Source organism: Dendropsophus ebraccatus, chromosome 7 (assembly GCF_027789765.1).
Source record: "Dendropsophus ebraccatus isolate aDenEbr1 chromosome 7, aDenEbr1.pat, whole genome shotgun sequence".
NCBI classification, from domain to species: domain Eukaryota; kingdom Metazoa; phylum Chordata; class Amphibia; order Anura; family Hylidae; genus Dendropsophus; species Dendropsophus ebraccatus.
In genome coordinates this window covers 60,116,983-60,140,223 of record NC_091460.1, presented here as the reverse complement: position 1 = coordinate 60,140,223, position 23,241 = coordinate 60,116,983, and the positions used below count along the sequence as shown (strand labels likewise).

The 23,241-nt window shown below is 47.3% G+C and overlaps 1 protein-coding gene across 2 annotated transcripts in view; it reads right to left on the bottom strand.

Moving 5' to 3' along the window:
* Positions 1-7,188, bottom strand: part of SLAIN2 (SLAIN motif family member 2) — a 31,639-nt gene extending 24,451 nt beyond the window's left edge. For both annotated transcript variants that reach the window (XM_069977598.1, XM_069977599.1), the window contains exon 1: positions 6,663-7,188. In XM_069977598.1, coding sequence (XP_069833699.1) covers positions 6,663-7,051 — 389 coding nt within the window. In that variant the 5' untranslated portion in view covers positions 7,052-7,188. The remainder of the gene's footprint in view (positions 1-6,662) is intronic.
* Positions 7,189-23,241: the final 16,053 nt, after the last annotated feature.

Here is a 23,241-nt window from a genome sequence, read left to right as displayed (position 1 = left end):
GTGTTCCTGATGACAGGCCTTCCTGTGTGCTGTCATCAGTGACCCTATGATGTAATATGGTGACATCAGCACACGTTAGTGTTCCTGATGACAGGCCTTCCTGTGTGCTGTCATCAGTGACCCTATGATGTAATATGGTGACATCAGCACACGTTAGTGTTCCTGATGACAGGCCTTCCTGTGTGCTGTCATCAGTGACCTTATGATGTAATACAGTGACATCAGTACACATGAAATAACCCCTGGAGCAATGGCAGGACAGGGAAGGTGGCAGAACAACCATGCATTTCCAGTGACATGTCTTACGGCTTCTGTATGTCTACAATAAGGAGTCTTTACATCAGCTCATAAATAACAAATCTGCTGATGCAAATGACTCAGCCACCTAATGTAACTTCATCCGGTAAGTATTATACTAATGGACTGGACGTATCATTTACAGCATCTCAGCCTTGTTTATAACTAGAACACCCATAAATATGAGTCAGTCACCCGAGGGCACGGCTACAGCGCCATTATTATTATTACTATCATCTCCTATCTATAAAGGGCCCAATTATTACATAGCACTATGTAACTACTAGCGGAGGGGTAAAAATAAAACCTCATACCATAGAGAAGACAGGAGGAAAATGGGACCCCGGCCAAATAAGCTCACACTGTACAGCCCTGTTTACATCTGTGCTGGAGGCTTTGTCAATGACTATCATATCGCAGCAGGCTGCAATATACTTCAGGACATGACAACAAAACTGAGGGTCCCCATTATAAGTCAACAGTAAAACAGTTTCCCTTTATTCTGGGAAGACTTTCTATAAGATTTTGGAGTGTCTGTGGGAATTGTTGCTCATTCTCCCAGAGGGACACTTGTTGGAGGAGATGGCCAGGCTAGCAGCTTCCATTCTAGTTCATCCAGAAGGTAATGGATGGAGTTGAGATCAGGGCTCTGTGTGGACAGTCAAGTTCTTTCGCACAACCCCCCCCCCCCCCCCCCCCAAACATGCTTTCATAGACCCTGCTCTGTGCACTGGGGCACAGTCATGATAAACAGAAAAGGTCTGAACCTAACCTATTCTGACAGAGCCATAAGCATACAACTTTCCAAAATGTTTGTGCTAAAGAATATTTCTATTTCTTATGGCCCTATTCCACGGGTCGTTTTAGAGGAGCAAACGAGCGCGATTAGCGCTCGTTTGCTCCTCGTTCGCCGCTCGCTGCCGCCGCTATTCAACGCGGCGGCAGCGAGCGGGTGAGTGCGGGAGGGGCGGCGGGGAGCTGCGGGGGGGCTGCCCGGGGGATCGCTGATCGTCCGGGCAGCCCATAGGATATAGCAGCATCTGCTGCCGACGCTCCTATTCAACGGAGCGACGGCAGCAGATCGCTGCTATATCAGTCGCTTGTTTTTCAACATGTTGAAAAACAAGCGACTGCAACGATCAGCCGACATGAACGATGTCGGCTGATCGTTGCACTCTATTCCACGGAACGATTATCGTCCGTAGCGGTCGATATCGTCCGAAAATGAACGATAATCGTTCCGTGGAATAGGGCCTTTAGAACTAAGAAATCTACTGCAGAGTCAAGTGGTGACGTGCTTTACACCACTAAACATTGTGCTTGCATGCAGCTGCTCAGCCATGTACACCCACACCATAAAGTGCCTTGGTATAGTTCATGTGCTGATTGTAATGTCAGATGAAGTTTGGAAGTATGTAGGCCAATTCTAAGGCCATGTTCACATGGCGTAAGAGACTGGCTGGGTCACAGAGCGGACGGTCTCTGAAAAGATCATCCCGGCGCCCACATCAGAACTCCCCATTGCACGCTATGAAGCTTACGGCCGCAGCCACTCGCTTCATAGTGTGCACTGATATGTCAGTTGCTGGCGGTGTTGCTAGGGGTCCCAGCCGGAGCGTATCCTATGTGTATACGTTCCAACCAGGATCCCATAGACACCCGGCCAACGTATTTTCTCATATTAACTACGGCCATCGGCAACAACAGCCGTAGAAATACGAAAAAATATATGTTGTGTGAACATAGCCTAACAGTGAAGAAGAAAAGTCCACAGAGAATAAGTTATCTGGAAGCCATTCTACCAAGCACAGGACAATCAGGCCATGACAAAAGCAGTAGAAGTTTACAGGGCCATAATTATAAGTAGTCTGGCCTATAGTCACACATTTCACTGGATACGTTTAAAGCTGTAAAGAGCAAATTACAAGTCCCATAAAACAAATGAAGGGCTTATAGGGAACAGTACATCCCAGAGCAGGGGTAGAGAACCTTGGCTCTCCAACTGTTGCAAAACTACAACTCCAAGCTTTACCTGTCAATGCATGATGGGAGTTGTAGTTTTGCAACAGTTGGAGAGCCAAGGTTCCTCATGCCTGCTTGTAAGACGAGAAGTCTCAATACACCTATGTCTGACAAGCCCTTGTTCACTGTACCCAGTAATGTCCACATGGCTGGACTGGACATACAGTATCTCTCTTCTTGCTCACATCGGGTATTACATGACACATACCAAAGCCAAGTGATGATCGTTGCCAAAGCATTTCCTTCCACAGAAAAGCAAAGTGAACAGTGATGTATCTCTGCTGCTGCCCCTTACAATCTGGGCAATGGGATCAGGAAAGCACTAATCCTGTTTGCTGGACCAGTAGCCTGTGGATTTACCAGATATCATTAGCTATATAAGATAGACGGCTTACATCACATCCAAAATATTCACCAGCATATGGAGGCTGAAAGAGCTAAACTGGGAAAAGAACCCATCCAGGTAATGAGATGAACAGCCAAAGAAGCCCTCTCACCACCCTGAGCTAGGAGAACATGACTATGGATACTGTATATGCCAAAGCCAAAAATCCCTCCAAAAGCAAAGAATACCCATCTGCAGTGTTATTGCCCCATGTCAGTACAGAGCAGGGCGCTGGCTATTCAGGGGCCTACTGTTATTCTCCTTGAGGAGAGCGTCATAAAGACATACAGAGACTTACAGGCCATTCATGCACACTGGAATTATAGAGAGAAAGTATAAGCAAAGTAGCTGTGGTGTGAGCTGCTCTGCATATCCTTTCTTCCCATAATACCCAGTGATTGGCCTGTAAGTCTACTTATGTCTTTAAGACGCTATCCTAAAGGAGAATTTATATTGTTAGAAAGGCATGTTTATCCATGACCAGCGATAACACAGGCCCACACCGCCAGCTAAAATAAATATGAGCAGTACAGAGAACCCAGCCCAGACTATAACAATACATGTGCTTGCTTCTGCTCAGCTGATCATTAGGATGTCACCTTCATACGAGAAGTGAGAAAACCACTGCCCAGAAACCACTACCTGCAATGGGATGAGATCAGCCTCCAGACCTGATACTGCCTAATCCATGCCATGGTGGGAGACCTGTGCTGCTATCCTTATTACTTTGGTAGTGATAGTCTGCACTGCTGGCTATGTATATATGCTTACATTCTTTATAACTCAAAAACACTGGTGTATCCCCTAGTATGCACAAGCTGACATGATTTATGCCCATGGTGCCCCATACCTGTTTTCAACCCCGTATACTAATACAGCAATCTCTCCCCCCCTCCCCCCAAATGTTGAAAAAAAAAAAAAAAAACTTTCTGGTAAAAGCGATAATAGCTCCTCAGACCTAAAGAGACAACACCTTGAACAGGGATCCTACTATACATAGACTGTACAGTCATGTTTGCCATAAAGCCCCAGCATAACAAATTCCTGCTAGAAAGGGACAAGCACTATTACATATACCAATTCCTTCCTTAGGGTGCGATCACATCTACAGGATCTGCAGCAGATTTGATGCCACGTTCAGTTATTTAGATCAAATCTGCTGTGATACAGTACATGTGAAGCCACCCTTAAAGAGGTTAATCAGGTTTAGGAAAAGCAGGGCTACTTATAGAAGAACTCTGGGCATAATGTAAAAATCCATGGCGGGCAGGAGATGGTGATAACATAATAAAGCGATACTACTCATGGTCCCCAGTCGGCCTCTTGTATCTCCCAGTTCTGGGACGCCTGGCTGAGAAATGCCCATTCAGCCAGTCAGTGACTGGGGCGGGACTCCTCTGCAGTCACTGACTGGCTGAGAGGGGAGTTCCTGCTGGGTAATGACACAGGAAGCTGTGAGATACAGGAGGAGGCTGACAGTGAGCTGTGGTACTGCAGAGGCAAGGGTAAGTATAGATTCTTTATTATGTTACCACCATCCCCTGCCAGTCCTGGATTTTGATCTTTCCCTGAAGTTACAAAAACAGTGCTGTCCCTGTACTCAGGTTGTGTGTCGTATTACAATCCAGCTACGTTACTTCAATGGAACTGAGCTGCAAAACCCACACCCAAAGGGTCCTATTCCATGGGCCGAGGAGGGCCCGATCAACGATGTAAACGAGTGGCGATCTGCTAGATCGCCGCTTGTTTACTGGGCCTATTCCACGGCCCGATGATCGTTGAGCGAGGCCTGTGATTGGCTGAGCGCTCCGTCAGCTGACTCGCCATTCTGAAGATAGAGCAGGACCTGGGGAGGAAGACAGCGCGGAGAAGAAGCCTGGACAGGTAATGTATGCTGCTGCTGCTTCTCAAAACGTCGGTCGCCCGCCGCGCACCACTATTCAACCGTAGCGATGTGCGGTGGGGGAATGATGATTTTAGGTCTGGCCCTAAATGAACGATCAGCGGCTGATCGTTCTCTCTATTTCACCGAACGATAATCGGCCGAATCGGGCCAAATCGGATCCAAATGGGGCTGATCCGGCCGATTATCGTTACTGTGGAATGGGGCCCAAACTGAGGACAAGAGTGGTGCTGTTTCTGGAAGAAAGCAGACATGTCTTTCTAAGCCTGGATAACTCCTTTAACAAGATTTGCTATTCACTTATACCAATAAACACCTGGTAAGCGGCTTTGTATAATGGACTTCACAGATTACACTTCCCTTTTAGGTAAGATGGTTCCTTAAAAGCCTTATGGAGAGTAACACTTGCTATCCGCCCGGGTGTAAGCCATCCCAGCAGCCTACATAACATGATGGAATAAGTCCTATAGTGATTTACAATGTAGCCTACTATACATTCATGCAGTGAGGACGGATATATGGTATCAGCAATAAGCAGGGAGGTTACCTGGAATAGACAATACTGGCAAAAGCTGAAAAGCCAGTAGAGGCGGTCACCCCATTCTCATCTACATGGCTGCCACATACTGGGTGATCCGCACGTGTCTTGTAGCCTGCTGATCCTGCAGTCACCAGGGAACACCTCACTGATATCTGTATCTGCCTATGACAGGGGAAACTGGTACAAGACCCCTGGGGGTCTCCACCATATACATGAGACTATACGACAAGTGACTGCCTTATGAAGAAGATAGAAGGTATGCTGCAATAAGTCATCGGCCCCAGTCTGTGGTAGTGAGGGCATGCTGGGAGTTGTAGTTTAGCAACAGCTAGAGAGATGCAGGTAGAACACCAAAGCCTAAGATTATGTGTCAGAAAGGGATGTGACCCCCCCCCCTCTACTATTGGAAAGTAGATCCAGTACTACTAGTAATTTAGGAGTCCAGTGGGCTCCCATAAATATCTATAGATCCCATGACACCTGTATATCACACCTGCTTGTACAACCTGACAGGCTGCTTTGATATTAGAGGAAGTGGGTGTCAGGTCAGAATGGCGTTATAGCCCTGTAATGTGTATGGCCAGCTGGTCGGACCACTTCAGGCGCCAAGCTGACATTTCTAGCGGCTGACAAAGAACATTTTTCTGATAGTAAATCACCTAAAAAGTTATATAGTGTCAAAATATAGTAGACTCCTAGACGGAGTCAGTCTGAGGTACTATATTTGACACTACGAATGTTGCGAGGTTTGCAGTGGTGAGCCCAATATAGAGTTATGTCTGTGCAATCGCACAACTCCACCAGGTGCATATGGTTACATCACTACTTATAGTCTACACTAGAAGGAGCCCCTCGTATTTCTCCTCTTCAACCAAAAGGTGATGAGACAACAGTGCTGAATACCCAGCTCCCAATCACACGCCCCAACAACTGCAGCAGAACTACAACTCGCAGTGTGCCCCGACAGCTGCGGCAACACTACAACCCCCAGCGTGCCCCGACAGCTGCGGCAACACTACAACTCCCAGCATGCCCCGACAGCTGCGGCAACACTACAACTCCCAGCATGCCCTGACAGCCACGCTGTGGGCTCTCCAGCTGCAATACTACAACTCCCAGCATCTCCTCACAGCTGTACCTATGTAGCTCTAGAAAACTCCTAGTAATTCCTTACAAGCACACCTGTGGCTCTTCATCTGTTACAGACTCCAATTCCCAGCATGCCCTGACAGCCAGGTCTGCAGTCCCTAGCTGTTACAAAACTACAACTCCCAGCATGCCCTGGACACCTGCACCTCTCCGGCTATTCCAGCTGTCAGTGCATGCTGGGAGTTGTAGTTAGGCAGCACCATTGTCAGTCAGATGCTGCCAGTGTCCTCCAGGACTTTCAGGGTGTCAGGCGACTACACAGGCTCCAGGGGGTCACACGGAGGGGGTGAGACCTGCAGCGACGCCTTGTGACGTCATAGGTAGTAGTGACGTGATGTGACAGCTGCACCCACCACGGTACCTACCAGCTCTCCTCCTCCCCGAAGTCCACCATGGAGTCGAGCTCGTCGGGCCGGAGCGGCACCACCTGGTCCAGCAGGAGCCCGCTCTCCGCCTCCTTCTTCCTCTCCTCGGCCACCGCTTCCATGAACTCTTCCCAGGCGGCCCCGTCTCCTCGCGCACCTACAGGCCCGGGACTCATGCTGCGGCTGCCGGTGCCTAGGAGCAGCATGGGGGCGGTGTGCTGGGAGGGCTGCGGCCGGGGAGCCGGGGGCAGGGTGGCTGTTCTCGGGGAGTTCGGGGCAAGTGCGGAGCGTGAGCGGAGCTGCTCATTCTGCTTCTCCAGCTTCTTCACCAACTCCTGCAGCTTCCGCACCTCCAGGTCCGCGTTCATGTTGGAGTTGACGTCCTCCATGATTGCCGGTATGGTCCGTCCGTCACCCCGTACAGGCTCAGCCCCGGCTGGAGCTCATCTCTCGCATACTTCCACCAACTGCCACTCTATGCCAGCTAACCACGCCCCGACGCGGCCGAACCAGTGACACCGCCGACACAGGCCACGCCCCCAAAACGTCCATTCCACCAATCAGCACTCTGCCCACAGAACTGCAGCGCTCGCTGACGTCACCACGTACTCATGGAACGTGGCAGAGGGTACTGTCCACAGCCTCTGTTCTAATTGGTTTAAAGCTCCGGAAGTTGTTAAGTAGCCATGTTCAAGACTGGCAAAGGAATGCGATGATATGATTGGATGGAATTCTGACGTCATGAGAACTCGCATAAAGTTGAAATTACTTTTGAAGAGGAAACATTGGAGAAGCTATATACAGAACAGCTTACGGAATTGGCTCTTCACTTTCTGTAACCCCCCCCCAAAAAAAAAACAAAAAACAAAACAGGCCTAGTATGTGGGGAGAAATGTAACCAGTTTATGAAGCTGCCCTTTAATTCTTTGCATACTTCCTGTTATTACTGACACATAATGAGTCCTCCATCTCTCTATAATGCATATGCACATTTCTCTCATTGGATGGTCATGAGTTTCTCCAACATATTTATAAAATTTGAAATTGTGCGCTAAATGGAAAAAAATAATGTATACTCTCCTGGCTCCCACCAGCTCTGTACACTGAGCATGTGACCCTGCAGCCAGTCTCAGCAGCCCCTACACCTGGGTCATTTCTTTGGAGCACTCCTGTAATAGGCATGTTCACACTACGGAATCCGCCACTCGCCCTGCTCGTCTCTCCACCCGTGCCATAGACTTCATTCTATGCTCAGGCACAGTCTTTGTCCATGCGAACATGGATATCAAACATTGAAAGGAGTTAGGGCCACTCTATTCAGAGCATCTGAGGGGCTTGTGGATGATATGCTGGCCACCCTACCTAGACTTGTTGGCTTATCCTGCCAAAACCTACCAAACAAATCTCATGGCTATGGCCAGCTTTAGATCCTGAGAAATGAGAGCCCCTCTCCCTCTATTATGCTGCTCACAGACGGAGTAATGTAAGTTATGAGTCACTTTGAGAATGTTACACCAGACACACTTGTTCTTGTTCTAAAGGAACGCTCCTTGTAAAAACTAATGTAATTACAGGGAAATCTAAACACCCATGTTCTTTGATCACTCACTGAAGTTCAGAGTGAACACGCCACAGATGTTTTGATGGCCAACGGCTTCATTTTTTTTTGGTTGTCCTAAAAGACGTATGGTGCATTTGCACAGAGAAATTTATCTGACAGATCTTTGAAGCCAAATCCAGGAACAGACTATACACAGAGAACAGGTCATACAGGAAAGATTGAGATTTCTCCTCTTTACAAATCCATTCCTGGCTTTGGCTTTAAAAATCTGTCAGATAAATCTCTGTGTATAAGCGCACCATAAAAAACTGATGCACACCGACAATTTCATAGACCTGTTTTATTCTCTCAAACCAGGGGTGCACATACTTTTTTGGACATTGCCATGTTATTCTACTCAAGGTGGCCACAACAAATATTAAAGGGATGTTAATGGGGTATCCACATCTGAAGACATTATCCTCTAGCCACAGGATAGGGGATAACAAGCAGGTCAGTGGGGGGTCCAACAACTGGGACCCCCACGATTCCTGATAACTGTGTCAAAGTTGGCCCGAAATGAATAAAGATTGCATGGCCAGTGCTCTATTAATTCTGTATGAAGCATTTGCAAACTACCAAGGTCCGGTGGGAATACAAATGTAATAGATGTAAATTCTCTATTTAATACCATCACCTTTAGAGTAGAAAACAGAAGGCACATCTTTTAATATAGAGGACCCAACACAGGAAACATTGAACGTTTCCTCATGGATCCTCCCATAGATTACTCTGTATACTTTCCTAGCAAATAACTGCTGTACATGTTCAGAGGTTATGCATGTTACATTGTGAAGGATTAAATATATATATATCAGGCAAATTGTCAGACTATGGCACTCCAGTCATGACGTCAGGTACAATAGATCTGGTTACTTGCATCTACTGTTCCCTCCCTGGATAGTCCAGGGTAAATGAACATATGCAGCCTACTGCTGTGGTTTCTATGTTTGCTTTCCTTTGTGCGAACTGTGGGGTGAAACAACACTTGGAGCTAACATTGTTCTGAATCACATCAAAGGTTCCAAGCAAGAGACATTGGACACGTTACTGGCTTATTTCCAAACCAGTGACAACAGGTGCAAATGAATATACAGTCATTAAATTCTCTTGTGTCTGCGGTGACATAAGTGTTAGGTAGTAAGCAGAAAATGTCTGCGAGTCTAGGCAGGAAGGAGGAGATATTGTATGCATTAGGGCCCTATTCCACCGGACAATTATCGTTTGCATAATCGTTAACGATTAACGATCTCAAACCGCTATTGCGAAAGACCTGAAAACGTTCACTCATTTCCATGGAACGATAATCGTTACTTATGATCGGTTACGATAGTTTTTCTTCGCTATTTCTTCGCTATTGCGTTCGTATCTATTGCGAACGACTGAACGATGTCTTATTCAATGCGAACGATTTGCGAACGTTTTGCGAACGAGCAGCGATAAAAATAGGTCCAGATCTTATAAAGCGATCAACGATTTCTCGTTCGGTCGTTAGTCGTTAACTGCATTTTAACCAAACAATTATTGTTTAGATTCGAACGATTTAATGATAATCTGAACGCTAATCGTCCGGTGGAATAGGGCCCTTACGCTATACACCAATATCTATGTTTCTTAGGGTGGGTTCATACTGTGTTCTGTACTTGTGTTCACTAAGACCATTTATATAAACTACAGTTGCACATGTCTACAATTCAGCTGTGGCCAGATGATAGGCTTTGTTTACACTCCTGTTCGTGGTGCTCCATCGGAAGTCTCATTTATTTTGCATGCAAGCTGTACTTTTTTGTCTGTTCAAGTCCAGCAAAATTAACAGACACCAGACGGAAACCCAACTGACCCCATAGAAGTCAATGGGATGTCTTGGGTATTTGTCTGCTTCAGTTTTGGCGGTACTCTGGCGAAATGTAAATAAAATGCTGTGCCTACAATGCTTTTTTTCTTTTTGGCACTTAAAGGGGTATTCTTACCTCAACTAGTTATACTTGTAGGACTCCTCAAGTTAAATATTTTTGCAAAAATTCATTTAGCAAACCTGCCTTAGGCTATGTTCCCACGCAGTATTTTTGCTCAGTATTTTGCAAACAAAATCAGGAGTGGATTGAAAACACAGAAAGGCTATGTTCACACAATGCATAGCGGTCATTTAAAGCGACTCTGTACCCACAATCGGCCCCTCCCCCTAAACTGATTGTACCATCGGATAGCTGCTTTTAATACAAGATCTGGCCTGGGGTCCATTCTTTTAAAGGGGTTGTCCAGAGAAAATATTTTTCTTTCGAATCAACTTGTTTCAAAGTTATATAGATTTGTAAAAGGTTTTCTATGGGGATTTGCTGCTGATCTGGACAGTTCCTGTCTCGGACAGAGGTGGCAGCAGTGAGACTGAAAATAAAACAACATTTCCTGCAGGACATATGGCAGCTGATAAGTATGAGAAGACTTGAGATTTTTAAATAGAAGTAATTTCCAAACTTATATAACTTTCTGAAACCAGTTGATCTGAAAGAAAAAGATTTTCGGTGGACAACCCCTTTAAACTTGCAGAGCTGTGTAATATTGGCATGGCCTAGAGTGTCTGTGCCCTAGGCCGGTGATACCCCTCTGTCCCTCCTCATCATTAGGAATGCATTAGGCATGATTTCTACTATTCATCCCTTGTCTGAACACTGCACATGTGCCTTACCAATCCAGCACATGTGCACCGCTTTGACAAGTGATGAATAGGAGAAATCCTGCCCAGGGGCATTCCTAATGATGAGGAGGCGGGGAGGAGGGACGGAGGGGCATTGCAGGCCTAGGGCACAGACACTGGAGTTGCTAATGGCAAATAACAGCAGTTATTCAAAACAACCACCATTGTTTTAAAAAACAGCAATTTTTTGCCATTAAATGACGGCCATCCACTGATGTGAACATAGCCTTTCTGTGTTTCTAATCCACTCCTGCTTTTGGTTGCAAAATACAGAGCAACAATACTGTGTGGAAACATAGCCTTAGGCTGTGTTCACACATAGCATAGGGTAGCTTCACACGTACTGTATTGCAGTGGATTATACGGCGTGAGATCCGCAGTGAAATCCTTTGTCCGAGACAGGAACTGCCCAGAGGAGGAGTAATTTTCTATGAGGATTCGCTGCTGCTCTGGACAGTTCCTGTCTCGGACAGAGGTGGCAGCAGAGAGCACTGTGTCAGACTGAAAAGAAAACAACATTTCCTGCAGGGCATACATCAGCTAATAAGTATGGGAAGACTTGAGATTTTTAAATACAAGTAAATTACAAATCTATATATCTTTCTAAAACCAGCTAATTTGAAAGGAATAGATTTTAGCTGGACAACCCCTTTAAGGTGCTTTTTTTTTTCCCTGGGGCATGGCAGATTTTCAGCATGCTCCAGTCTGTGGCATTTTTCCCCCCAAGGATCAAAAAATACTTTCAATTTTGTTGCCTTTTTTTGTGGTATTTTTTCCACATGCTTCATGAGAAATTGTTGAATTATTTGATCAAAGAATTACACATTACAAGGATATGCTCACTTGTTTCTTTTTTTGGTCTTTATTTTCAACCTGTATTTTCAATTTAAAAGGTCATTTTTACTATTTTGTCATTCCTTGCAGTTCTGAAACTCTTTTCAAACTTGTTTTGTCTGTTTACTGTCAATTGATTTTATGGAGTTTGGGGCTCACAAAAAATGTGAAAAATGTTTGTAGTTTATGGCCATAAAGTAAATACGCTATAAAAACTGCACCAAACATCCACATAATGCCAAAAAGAGGGTGTTTAAGAGGCATTTTTTAGTTTTTGGCTGGTGAACTGTAATGTGGTCACACCTGTGAGGTTTTACTAATTACTAAAAAGCATTAGGCTAGGTAGCTACAATGTCTTTTTAGGTGAAATAGTGGCCATCATTAATAAAAAATACTGCAAGTTTTTTTCCCCTAAAAAAGACATTGTGTGAACATAGCCATAGACTGGTGTCACACATGGTGTTTTTTATTTTATTTTTTTATTTTGTTTTAAAACTGCTACTACAGTTCTTGAGCCAGAGCCAGAAGTGCATCTAGTGGGAATAAGAAGTATAAGTCCTTCCTTTATTGTTCCCATTAATTTTGAATTCATTCCTGGCTATGGTAAAAAAATATGTACTGGCTGTTTTCCAATGACAGCCATGTGTGACTTCAGCATTCGCTAACTTGATAAATTACTAGGGTGGGTTCACACTGCGTTTTTGCAATCCGTTTAACGGATCCGTTTTTTTTAACGGTCAAAAAAGTAGTGTCAACAGTACTTTACTGTGCGTAAAAAAAAAACGCATCTGTTTTGATCCATTTTTTTTTTTATAATGGAAGTCAATGGAAAAACGGATCAAAAACGGACGCACACAAATGCATCTGTTTTTTGCAATCCGTTTTTTGCAAAAAAACGGATCCGTTAAACGGATGCTGACAACGCAGTGTGAACCTAGCCTTAGGAAGAAAGCAAAACAATGGACATCGGAGAGGGCCAAGCAATCTGAGCAGATATGTTTCCTACAGTAAATATGCATTTATTTATCTATTGGGTATGAGATTAAACGAGAATACACACTGAAGATCTAGAATGATCATCAAACAGAAGCTAGTGTAGCCTGCTGGATACGATCAGGTGAGGCTGGTGTTCCATGGTAATACACACTGATGAGACAGATCTCCTATGGGTATTGTGATGTTACACAATGAAGGGGGCGGATGTAATCCCATGAGCCCATTTACTTGTTACCTAATTAACCAAGGCAGCAATTACCAGTAAACCTCTGGGCACAGATCTTTCCATGTATTTACCCTGACGTACACAAAAGTCGCCATTCGTTGTGTAAAATAGATCTTGTGGGGATTAAGGGACTAAAGCTTAGAACGTTATTTAGTTATTGTAAACAATGGATAGAAATTAAGCTGTCTTGGCACTACCAACATATGGGGCACGCTCCAACCATGCAAAATCTTTTAGTTGTGTTCAACATCAAAGACACAGTCCTTTAAAGTGTACCTAGCAACATGTCAGAGGTTTGTATCAGTGGGGGCCTAGATGCTGAGACCCCCGACTATCACTAGAACGAAGGGGCAGACACGCTCTTCAGCATGCGCTCTGCCCCCTCACCTCTGCTCTTACTTGTAGAGTTGCGGGGGACGGAGTTATAATGGGAGGCTATGGAACTACTGGCAATTGTGTCTACCAGTTGTTCCATAGGCTCACATTATAATTCCATCGACCGCTACTTTAGCAGTGAGAGCAGAGATGAAGGGGCAAAGTGAGCAGAGCACGTCGCTATGACATGTCAGAAGTTTGTTTAAATTATAGGTACACTTTAAATATCAATAATAAAAAATAGAAGTAGTGTGGTGCTCGTCTATCCCCCGGTGTGATGTTATATCGGAGGATCGGCCTTTTACTTGCTAGGTGGTCAGGTGTGACTCCACGGCGGAGGTGGTTGTCTGATATACAGCCGGACCTTGGAGTGTTATTTTGTGACGCCAGTGAGATGGCATGCCTGCTTTTAGTTGACAAGGCCGTTTGTACCCTTTTCCCCTGTGGTCAGTGTCCTGCCGGGTTGCTACTGGGTCCCTTGGGTGAGAGTGATCACGGATGGCCAGAGTGGTGTAGTGACCCTCCCGGATTATCAGAACTGCCACCCACAGAAAGGGGAAATGTCCCAAGGCTGTGGTGTGTACTGTCGGTGGATAGTGTGGAAACACAGAGTCTCTTGAGCTTGGATAAATTTAGTTTACTCAAAGTTGCAAATGTGCAGCAGGTTATACAGAACAGTATGATGTTTCTATGGACAAAGCACTTGATAACACATTTGACAATAGTTCTGGACAAATACAGTAGGGAAAAAAGTATTTAGTCAGTCACCAAAAGTGCAAGTTCTCCCACTTAAAAAGATGAGAGGCGTCTGTAAATTACATCATAGTTAGACCTCAACTATGAGAGACAAAATGAGCAAACAAATCCTGAAAATCACATTGTCTGATTTTGTAAGAATTTATTTGCAAATTATGGTGGAAAATAAGTATTTGGTCACCTACAAACAATCAAGATTTCTGGTTCTCACAGACCTGTAACTTCTTCTTTAAGAGCCTCCTCTTTCCTCCACTCATTACCTGTAGTAATGGCACCTGTTTAAACTTGTTATCAGTATAAAAAGACACCTGTGCACACCCTCAAACAGTCAGACTCCAAACTCCACTATGGTGAAGACCAAAGAGCTGTCAAAGGATACCAGAAACAAAATTGTAGCCTTGCACCAGGCTGGGAAGACTGAATCTGCAATAGGCAACCAGCTTGGAGTGAAGAAATTAACTGTGGGAGCAATAATAAGAAAATGGAAGACATACAAGACCACTGATAATCTCCCTCGATCTGGGGCTCCACGCAAAATCTCACCCTGTGGGGTCAAAATGATCACAAGAACGGTGAGCAAAAATCCCAGAACCACGTGAGGGGACCTAGTGAATGAACTGCAGAGAGCTGGGACCAATGTAACAAAGCCTACCATCAGTAACACACTACGCCGCCAGGGACTCAGATCCTGCAGTGCCAGACGTGTCCCACTGCTTAAGCCAGTACATGTCCGGGCCCGTCTGAAGTTTGCTAGAGAGCATTTGGATGATCCAGAAGAGTATTGGGAGAATGTCCTATGGTCTGATGAAACCAAAGTGGAACTGTTTGGTAGAAACACAACTTGTCGTGTTTGGAGGAAAAAGAATACTGTGTTGCATCCATCAAACACCATACCTACTGTAAAGCATGGGGGTGGAAACATCATGCTTTGGGGCTGTTTCTCTGCAAAGGGGCCAGGACGACTGATCCGGGTACATGTAAGAATGAATGGGGCCATGTATTGTGAGATTTTGAGTGCAAACCTCCTTCCATCAGCAAGGGCATTGAACAGGGGCGTAACTAGGATTCATGGGGCCCCATAGCAAAAAACTTTATGCCCCCCCCCAATCTCAGCATACTCCTGGAAGGAACTCTGCCTCTGGCAACGTGTTGTAAGCCCTACATGTACACATGAATCCACATGCCCGCTAGTGTACTGTACCACCATCTCCCCCTCGTGTACCCTGTCATCGTCTTATCTTTTGCAGAACTACAACTCCTATTATGTGATGTAGTCCAGCATATTACCCCACACAACATGCTGGGAGATGTAGTTCTACAGCCTACCCTATACACCATGCTGGGAGATGTAGTCGTGCATATTACCACACAAAAACACCGAAAAGTGCAACAGCTCACCGAAATGGCAAGATACAGACCCACTACAGACATAAAAATAGTTAAAAGCAGCCCCCCCCCACCCCAACTGCCGAAGAAAATTCCCACAAAAATAATGAGTCTCTTGGTTACCATTTGCAAACAGTGTAAACCACCCCACAACGATAAGGTGGACTTATATCGAGGCAGACCCTACACTGTACTATGGCCTCTGCATGGCATATATTACGCCTATTCTCTGGGCATGCAAGATCCGTCTTATACCTGCAAAAATAATTGCACCACCTGGGTGGGATGGCTGGAGTGCATACCACACACCATGCTGGGAGATGTAGTCCTGCATATTACCACACAGCATGCTGAGAGTTATAGTCCTGTATATTACCACACACCATGCGGGGAGATGTAGTCCTGTATATTACCACACAGCATGCTGAGAGTTGTAGTCCTGTATATTACCACACACCATGCTGGGAGATGTAGTCCTGCATATTACCACACAGCATGCTGAGAGTTGTAGTCCTGCATCTTACCACACATCATGCTGGGAAATGTAGTTCTACTGTGCCACTGCCTCCCCCCCTCCTACACTATGTGAACCTCTAATCCATTGCAGAACTTCAACCCCCACTATGAACCGTCAATAGGGCATGATGGGGGTTGTAATTCAGCAACTTGAATGTCCACAGGCTGCTAAACTACAACTCCCATCATGAACAGTTAGGAGGACATAGTGGGTGTTGTAGTTCTCTGGGGGTAATATCACCTGTCCTGGTTCCTGCTCCGTCCTCTGGTCCTGTGTGGCTTTTGTGCCTGCCTTCCTCTTCTCTCTGGTTTGTGGGGGGCAGTGATGGTGATGGTAGGGGACAGGGACCCCGCAGGTCGTGAGGTTGAGGGGGAAGACCCTGGCACACTGAGGGGATGGGGGGATTGGCCCTGGGAAGCTGGGGGGGACACTATATGGGGGGGAAGCTGCTGGGGACACTATATCGGGGGGCTGTTGCTGGGGACACTATATCGGGGGGCTGTTGCTGGGGACACTATATCGGGGGGCTGTTGCTGGGGACACTATATGGGGGGCTACTGCTGGGGACACTATGTGTGTGGGCTACTGCTGGGGACACTGGGAGGCTTCTGGGGACACTATGTGTGTGGGCTGCTGCTGGGGACACTATATGGGGGGCTGCTGGGAACACTATATGGGGGGCTGCCGCGGGGGACACTATGGGGAGGGGGGGCTGATGGGGACACTATATGGGGAGGGGGGGATGCTGGGGACACTATATGGGGAGGGGGGCTGCTGGTGACACTATATGGGGAGGGGGGCTGCTGGGGACACTATGGGGAGGGGGGGCTGATGGGGACACTATGGGGAGGGGGGCTGATGGGGACACTATATAGGGAGGGGGGCTGATGGGGACACTATATGGGGAGGGGGGGGGCTGATGGGGACACTATATAGGGAGGGGGGCTGATGGGGACACTATATGGGGAGGGGGGGGGCTGATGGGGACACTATATGGGGAGGGGGGCTGCTGAGGACACTATATGGGGAGGGGGCAGATGGGGACACTATATGGGGAGGGGGGGCTGATGGGGACACTATATGGGGAGGGGGGGCTGCTGGGGACACTATATGGGGAGGGGGGCTGCTGCTGGTGACACTATATGGGGGGGGGTGATGGGGACACTATATGGGGAGGGGGGGGCTGATGGGGACATGGGGAGGGGGGGGCTGATGGGGACACTATATGGGGAGGGGGGCTGCTGGTGACATTATATGGGGAGGGGGGCTGCTGGGGACACTATATGGGGAGGGGGGGCTGCTGGTGACACTATATGGGGAGGGGGGGCTGATGGGGACACTATATGGGGAGGGGGCCACAGGGGGACACATGACCGGGGCTGCAGGATAGAGACGCAGGGGGACACATGGCCGGGGCCGCAGAGGGACATAGGTGAGGTGCCGCAGGGGCCGCAGAGGGGGCGGGGGACGCAGGACAGAGGTGCCGGGGGGCGGGAGCCGCAGCGGACGCCGGGGACAGGGGCCACACAGCACACCGCAGATTGGCATTTGAAGCACCCGGGAGGCGGCCGGGTGCTGCAAGTGTCTTCTCAGGGGGCCAGGTCCATTACAGGATCGGGCACCGGGCCCCCTGATACGGCGGGCCCCGTAGCAGCAACTACGGCTGCTACGGCGGTAGTTCCCCCACTGGCATTGAAGATGAAACGTGGCTGGGTCTTTCAACATGACAATGATCCAAAGCACAGCGCCAGGGCAACGAAGGAGTGGCTTCATAAGAAGCATTTCAAGGTCCAGGAGTGGCCTAGCCAGTCTCCAGATCTCAACCCTATAGAAAACCTTTGGAGGGAGTTGAAAGTCCGTGTTGCCAAGCGACAGCCCCAAAACATCACTGCTCTAGAGGAGATCTGCATGGAGGAATGGGCCAACATACCAACAACAGTGTGTGCCAACCTTGTGAAGACTTACAGAAAACGTTTGACCTCTGTCATTGCCAACAAAGGATATATAACAAAGTATTGAGATGAAATTTTGTTACTGACCAAATTCTTATTTTCCACCATAATTTGCGAATAAATTCTTACAAAATCAGACAATGTGATTTTCTGGATTTGTTTTCTCATTTTGTCTCCCATAGTTGAGGTCTACATATGGTGTCAATTACAGGCCTCTCTCATCTTTTTAAGTGGTGGAACTTTTTTTCCCCACTGTACTTGACAATACAGCAACCTGATCTGTAGTAGAAGTACAGTGTAGGATATAGTCATGCCGACTGTACAGTGTGCTGAGTGATACAAAGAAGCAGAGTAGCAGAGAGGAGGATCCCGTAAGAGTCTCAATTCAGGTAGTACTTTGCTCTGATGTTGGAGGATAAGGTAGAATACTTAGAAGAAGAAGACCTGTGCCAGTGTATTGACCTTGAGTGCCCACTAGACTCGGCTGAACCTTCCTAGAGGGTGACACAGGCCTCAGACCTTGTTACCTGGGATGAGCGGAATGCTGAGGATTTCCTGCTGACACCCATGCTGCGAGATAGAGTTCATAGGCTTATCGCAACTTTGCTCTATCTAGATAGATCAGTTACTAGCTCTATAACTTTTGTGGATACTGTCCTGCTCTGTTACATCTCCTTGTCCACAGCCTGGGTTGAGGTTGTTTCTGGCTTGTCCTCTCCTTAGAGGGGTTTAACAGTGCATAGTGCTGTGTAGTGTTACTGAAGAAGGTGTACTGTCTTCCTACACATATGAGGTTCTAGCTAAGATTGAGCTTTTAGAGTACGGGGACCTGGCAGAGGGCCAGGGCCCAGATAGGACCACTGCGGAGAGCTATCTAGCTTGCATCCTTTCTCCACAATGCCTAACATGAAAGACCTTTTTGCACCTCCTCCACCCATGTGACTTACTTCCCTAGTGTAACTTACGTGCGCTGTGAGTGGGTGAAGAGTGCAACAGAAGAAACAAGAAGAGAGAGGTGATAGGAGAGAAGAAAAAAAGACTCCTACTGGTCTACAGATTCAGGTGATACATAGAGAAACAATAACCCTTTACATCCTTCAGCTGTTCAGCTTACATATACGCATATACAATACAGTGACATCTAGTGGTGAAACTTTAGTACTGTTTTTATCACCACACAAGTACAATAAGTACAGACTTTTGCAGGGGGTGTATATTACTGTAAGTAGAAAATTTTTATTTGCAAATATTCACTGGTAAGATTTATTACTTTATGACTTTGGAATATGGGGTAAACTATCAAATGAATGCACAAAACACACTTTTTGTTATTAAAATTGTCACAAGGCCTTGAGAAAGTGTAACAGATCGTGAAAGGGCTGTAGGCTGCCAACCTTACTCCTCTTAGTACACCCAGCTGACCAGCATTGCAGGTATAGATTTTTGCCTGGTTTCTGCCTGTTCCTAGGTGTAAACCTTAATAAATCAGGCCTTGCCGCGTGGGGGGTACAGCTGTCGTACGCCACGGAAAAGGGACAAGTCTTCCTCTTTTCCTTGGCATACGCCAGGGGCGCATATAAGTTTATGTCCCCCTATGTGTCTCCATGACCTAACAGCTATACAACAGTGTCAACAGTTTGGAATGTAAATTACACCCTAGATTCCCATTTTCAGAGAGTTATGCAAATTAAATAGTGATTGGTTGCTGGGGGCAGTTTACACCAGTTTCCATTTTACACCCTGTGAGAAATCTGGGCAAATATTTGTAGTTTTACTGTATTTTTCTTGGCTGGATTTAGCCATTAGGTGTCACTCACTTCAATATGATTGTGATTAATTATTGTAACTTTGGCAAAAAATCTGCCACAATGGCCAAATTTAGCCACTAGATGTCAGTATTGCACTCAGCATATAAGGAGCAGATTGACCTGCTATACTTGGTATCACTAGAAACAACTTCTAGACCAGGCATGGGGAACCTTTGGCCTCCAGCTGTTGCAAAACTACAATTCCCATCATGCCTGGAAAGCCAAAGAGAAGCTTTCTAGACCAACCAATGGGAATTGGGATGTAGCAGTATCTACAAGTTTTTCAGGTGCACTTACTCTAAGAAGACAATCTTTAAATGGCTGGACCATTAAATGGCTCTAACTGCATCTTGTGTTACCCCCCAGTCCTCCTAGTCTATAAGCTCTTGCGAACAGGTCTCTCACTCCTTTTGTATCTTTATTTAATCCTGTAATCCTGCTGCGAAATCTGTCTATACAAATAAATATTATTATTGATATTTTTATATAGATGACAGTATATGACAATGTGATGTGTGTCAATATGAAGGATTTCTGAAGGAGAAATGATTGTTGCGTGAGAAGCTTTAATGCATAATATGCTGTATACTGAAGCTGCACAGCCCTTAAAGTGTCATTGTTGGTTAATTTTTTTTTTTGCAGAAATCAAAATTACAGGCGATTTTAAGAAACTTTGTAATTGGGTTTATTAGCCAAAAACATGCATTTTTATCATGAGAAAGCAGTTTGAAGCTCTCCCCCCTGTCTTCATTGTTCTCTATGGAGAGGGGAGGGGTGGAGGGAGATAAGGCACCAAAACAGGACAACAAAGAGCTACAATTTACAGCTACATCATGGGGCTATCTTCTCTTAAGTCAGCACTGACCTCTCTGACCTCTGAATAGAGGCTTTCACAGAGCTCCCACTGTTTTATCCATAGTTCTATGCTCTCTGCTGTCGACTAATCTCCCCCCTCCCCTCTCCATAGAACAGACAGGGGCATGTCTGATGCAAGAAGACATCATTTCCTGATAATGAGCAGTGAATGAGAGAGAGGAGGGGAGGGGACCTGGGGAGAGGCGTTTGTCACGGCCGCGGCGGCGTACCGTGCTCTGGGCCGCCGCGACCTCTCTCTGCCCCATGCAGGCGCCGGGGTCCTTGTGCAGGGACCCGGCGCTGCTACCTGTTCGGCCCCGGGGGGCGCCTTACCTGGCCCGCTCCTGTCTCCGTCTGTGCCGGCCGGCGCGCGCGTCCCCACCTCCTAGGGCGCGCGCGCCGGCTGTCTCAGATTTAAAGGGCCAGTCCGCCCCTAATTGGTAGTTGCACTAATCACTCCCTATAAATTCCAGCCCTGCCCCACTACAGGTGTTGGAGCCTCTGCATGCTTCCCATAGCGTTTGGCCCAGCTCCCTGTTGTTCCTGACCTTAGTCCTTGTTCCTTGTTCCTGTCCACAGTCCCTGTCCCTAGTCCCTGCCTGCTGCCACCTGCGATCACGCCTACAGACCTCTGCCTGCACTATCTCCTGCCTACTGCTCCTGCCACGCCTCGCCTGCCGTCACTAGCAACCAAAATAGGGGTAGCGACCTGGGGGTCGCCTGCCGCAGCAAGTCCATCCTGCCTTGCGGCGGGCTCTGGTGAAAACCAGCGGCCCCTTAGACTCCGCTCCCTGGTGAGGTTAGTGCCATCGCTAGTGACGGTTCAGTGGATCCACTACTCCAGGCGTTACAGTAGGGTCCAACCATGGATCCCGGCGAGGTGCCTGATCTCCGTGACGTAGCCAGAGTGGTCGCTCAACAGGCTCAACAAATCCAGCAACAGTCGCAGCAGATCCAGCAACTGACTGCCGCCTTACAGCAGCATACTACAGCTCAGCGCTCACCACCTCCTGCAGCCTCTTCGAGACTTCGACTGGCTCTCCCGAGTAAATATGGAGGCGATCCCAAGTTGTGCAGGGGATTCCTGACTCAATGCACCATGCATATTGAACTCTTAAATAGTCAGTTTCCCACCGAGCGCTCTAAAGTGGCTTTCATCATCAGCCTATTGGAGGGTAGAGCTTTGGCCTGGGCCACGCCGCTGTGGGACCGAGATGATCCTGTTGCTGCCAATCTCCGAACCTTCCTGGCCGAGTTTCGCTCTGTCTTTGAGGAACCTGCCCGTGCATCTTTGGCTGAGACTGCTCTCCTCGACCTCTCTCAAGGGAGCTCCTCTGTTGGTGACTATGCCATCCAGTTCCGCACCCTGGCAGCTGAATTAGACTGGAATGAGGCCGCTCTAATAGCCACCTTCAAGAAGGGCCTATCCAGTCGGGTGAAAGACGTGCTCTCCGCCCGTGACCTCCCTACATCTCTGAACAATCTAATCCTACTGGCTACCAGAGTCGACAACCGATTTTCCGAGAGAGAGGAGGAGGTCCGGCAAAAACGGCGACTAAGCCTGCCCCGTCGCCATCACCGCCTAGCACCGGTTTTCCAGAATCCTGTTGCTCCTGTACCCCAGTCGACTCCTGAGGTTCCAATGCAAGTAGAACGAGTTCGCCTGACTCCTCATGAGAGGGCTCGCCGACTAGAGCTGAATCTCTGTCTCTATTGCGGTGGCTCTGATCACTTCCGGCAGAGATGTCCCCAACGTCCTCAGTGTCCGGGAAATGCTCGCACCTAGGTCCGGTAGGAGAGGCCTCCCTAGGTGTGAATGCCACCTCTCCAAGATTGTCTATGCCAGTTTCCATCCAGACACCCTCAGGACAAATTCACCAGACTACTGCCTTCATCGACTCCGGGTCTGCGGGCAGTTTCATTGCAGCTACCTTGGTCCAAAGATGGCGGCTACTGTCTATCTCCTCGGTCACGGGCGAGACTCTTGCTGAAGCTGTGCTCTACCAGACTGCACCTCTAGTCCTCCAGGTGGGTGCTTTACATCAGGAGAAAATCTCCTTCTACGTCTTGCGCCATTCCTCTTCCGACATCCTGCTGGGTCTACCTTGGCTGCAATTACATACCCCTAAACTAGACTTGAGAACCGGGGAGATTCTCTGAGTTGGGGTCTGGACTGTCCTAACCGGTGTCTGAAGCTTCCTCAGCCCAAGAGCTCTGTGACAACACCTGACTCCGTCAAGCCTCTACCCGGCCTATCGGCAGAATACCAAGACTTGGCTGACGTCTTTTCTGCCAAAGAGGTGGACTCTCTACCCCCTCACAGGACATATGATTGTCCCATAGACCTCCTTCCTGGAACTTCTCCTCCACGAGGTCGGGTGTACCCTCTCTCCGTGCCCGAGACTGAGGCCATGTCTTCCTACATCCGAGAGAACCTACAGAAGGGTTTCATTCGCAAATCCACGTCCCCTGCTGGCGCAGGATTCTTCTTTGTGCAGAAGAAGGACGGTTCTCTTCGCCCATGCATAGACTACAGGGGCCTAAATAAGGTGACAGTCAAGAACCGTTATCCTCTTCCA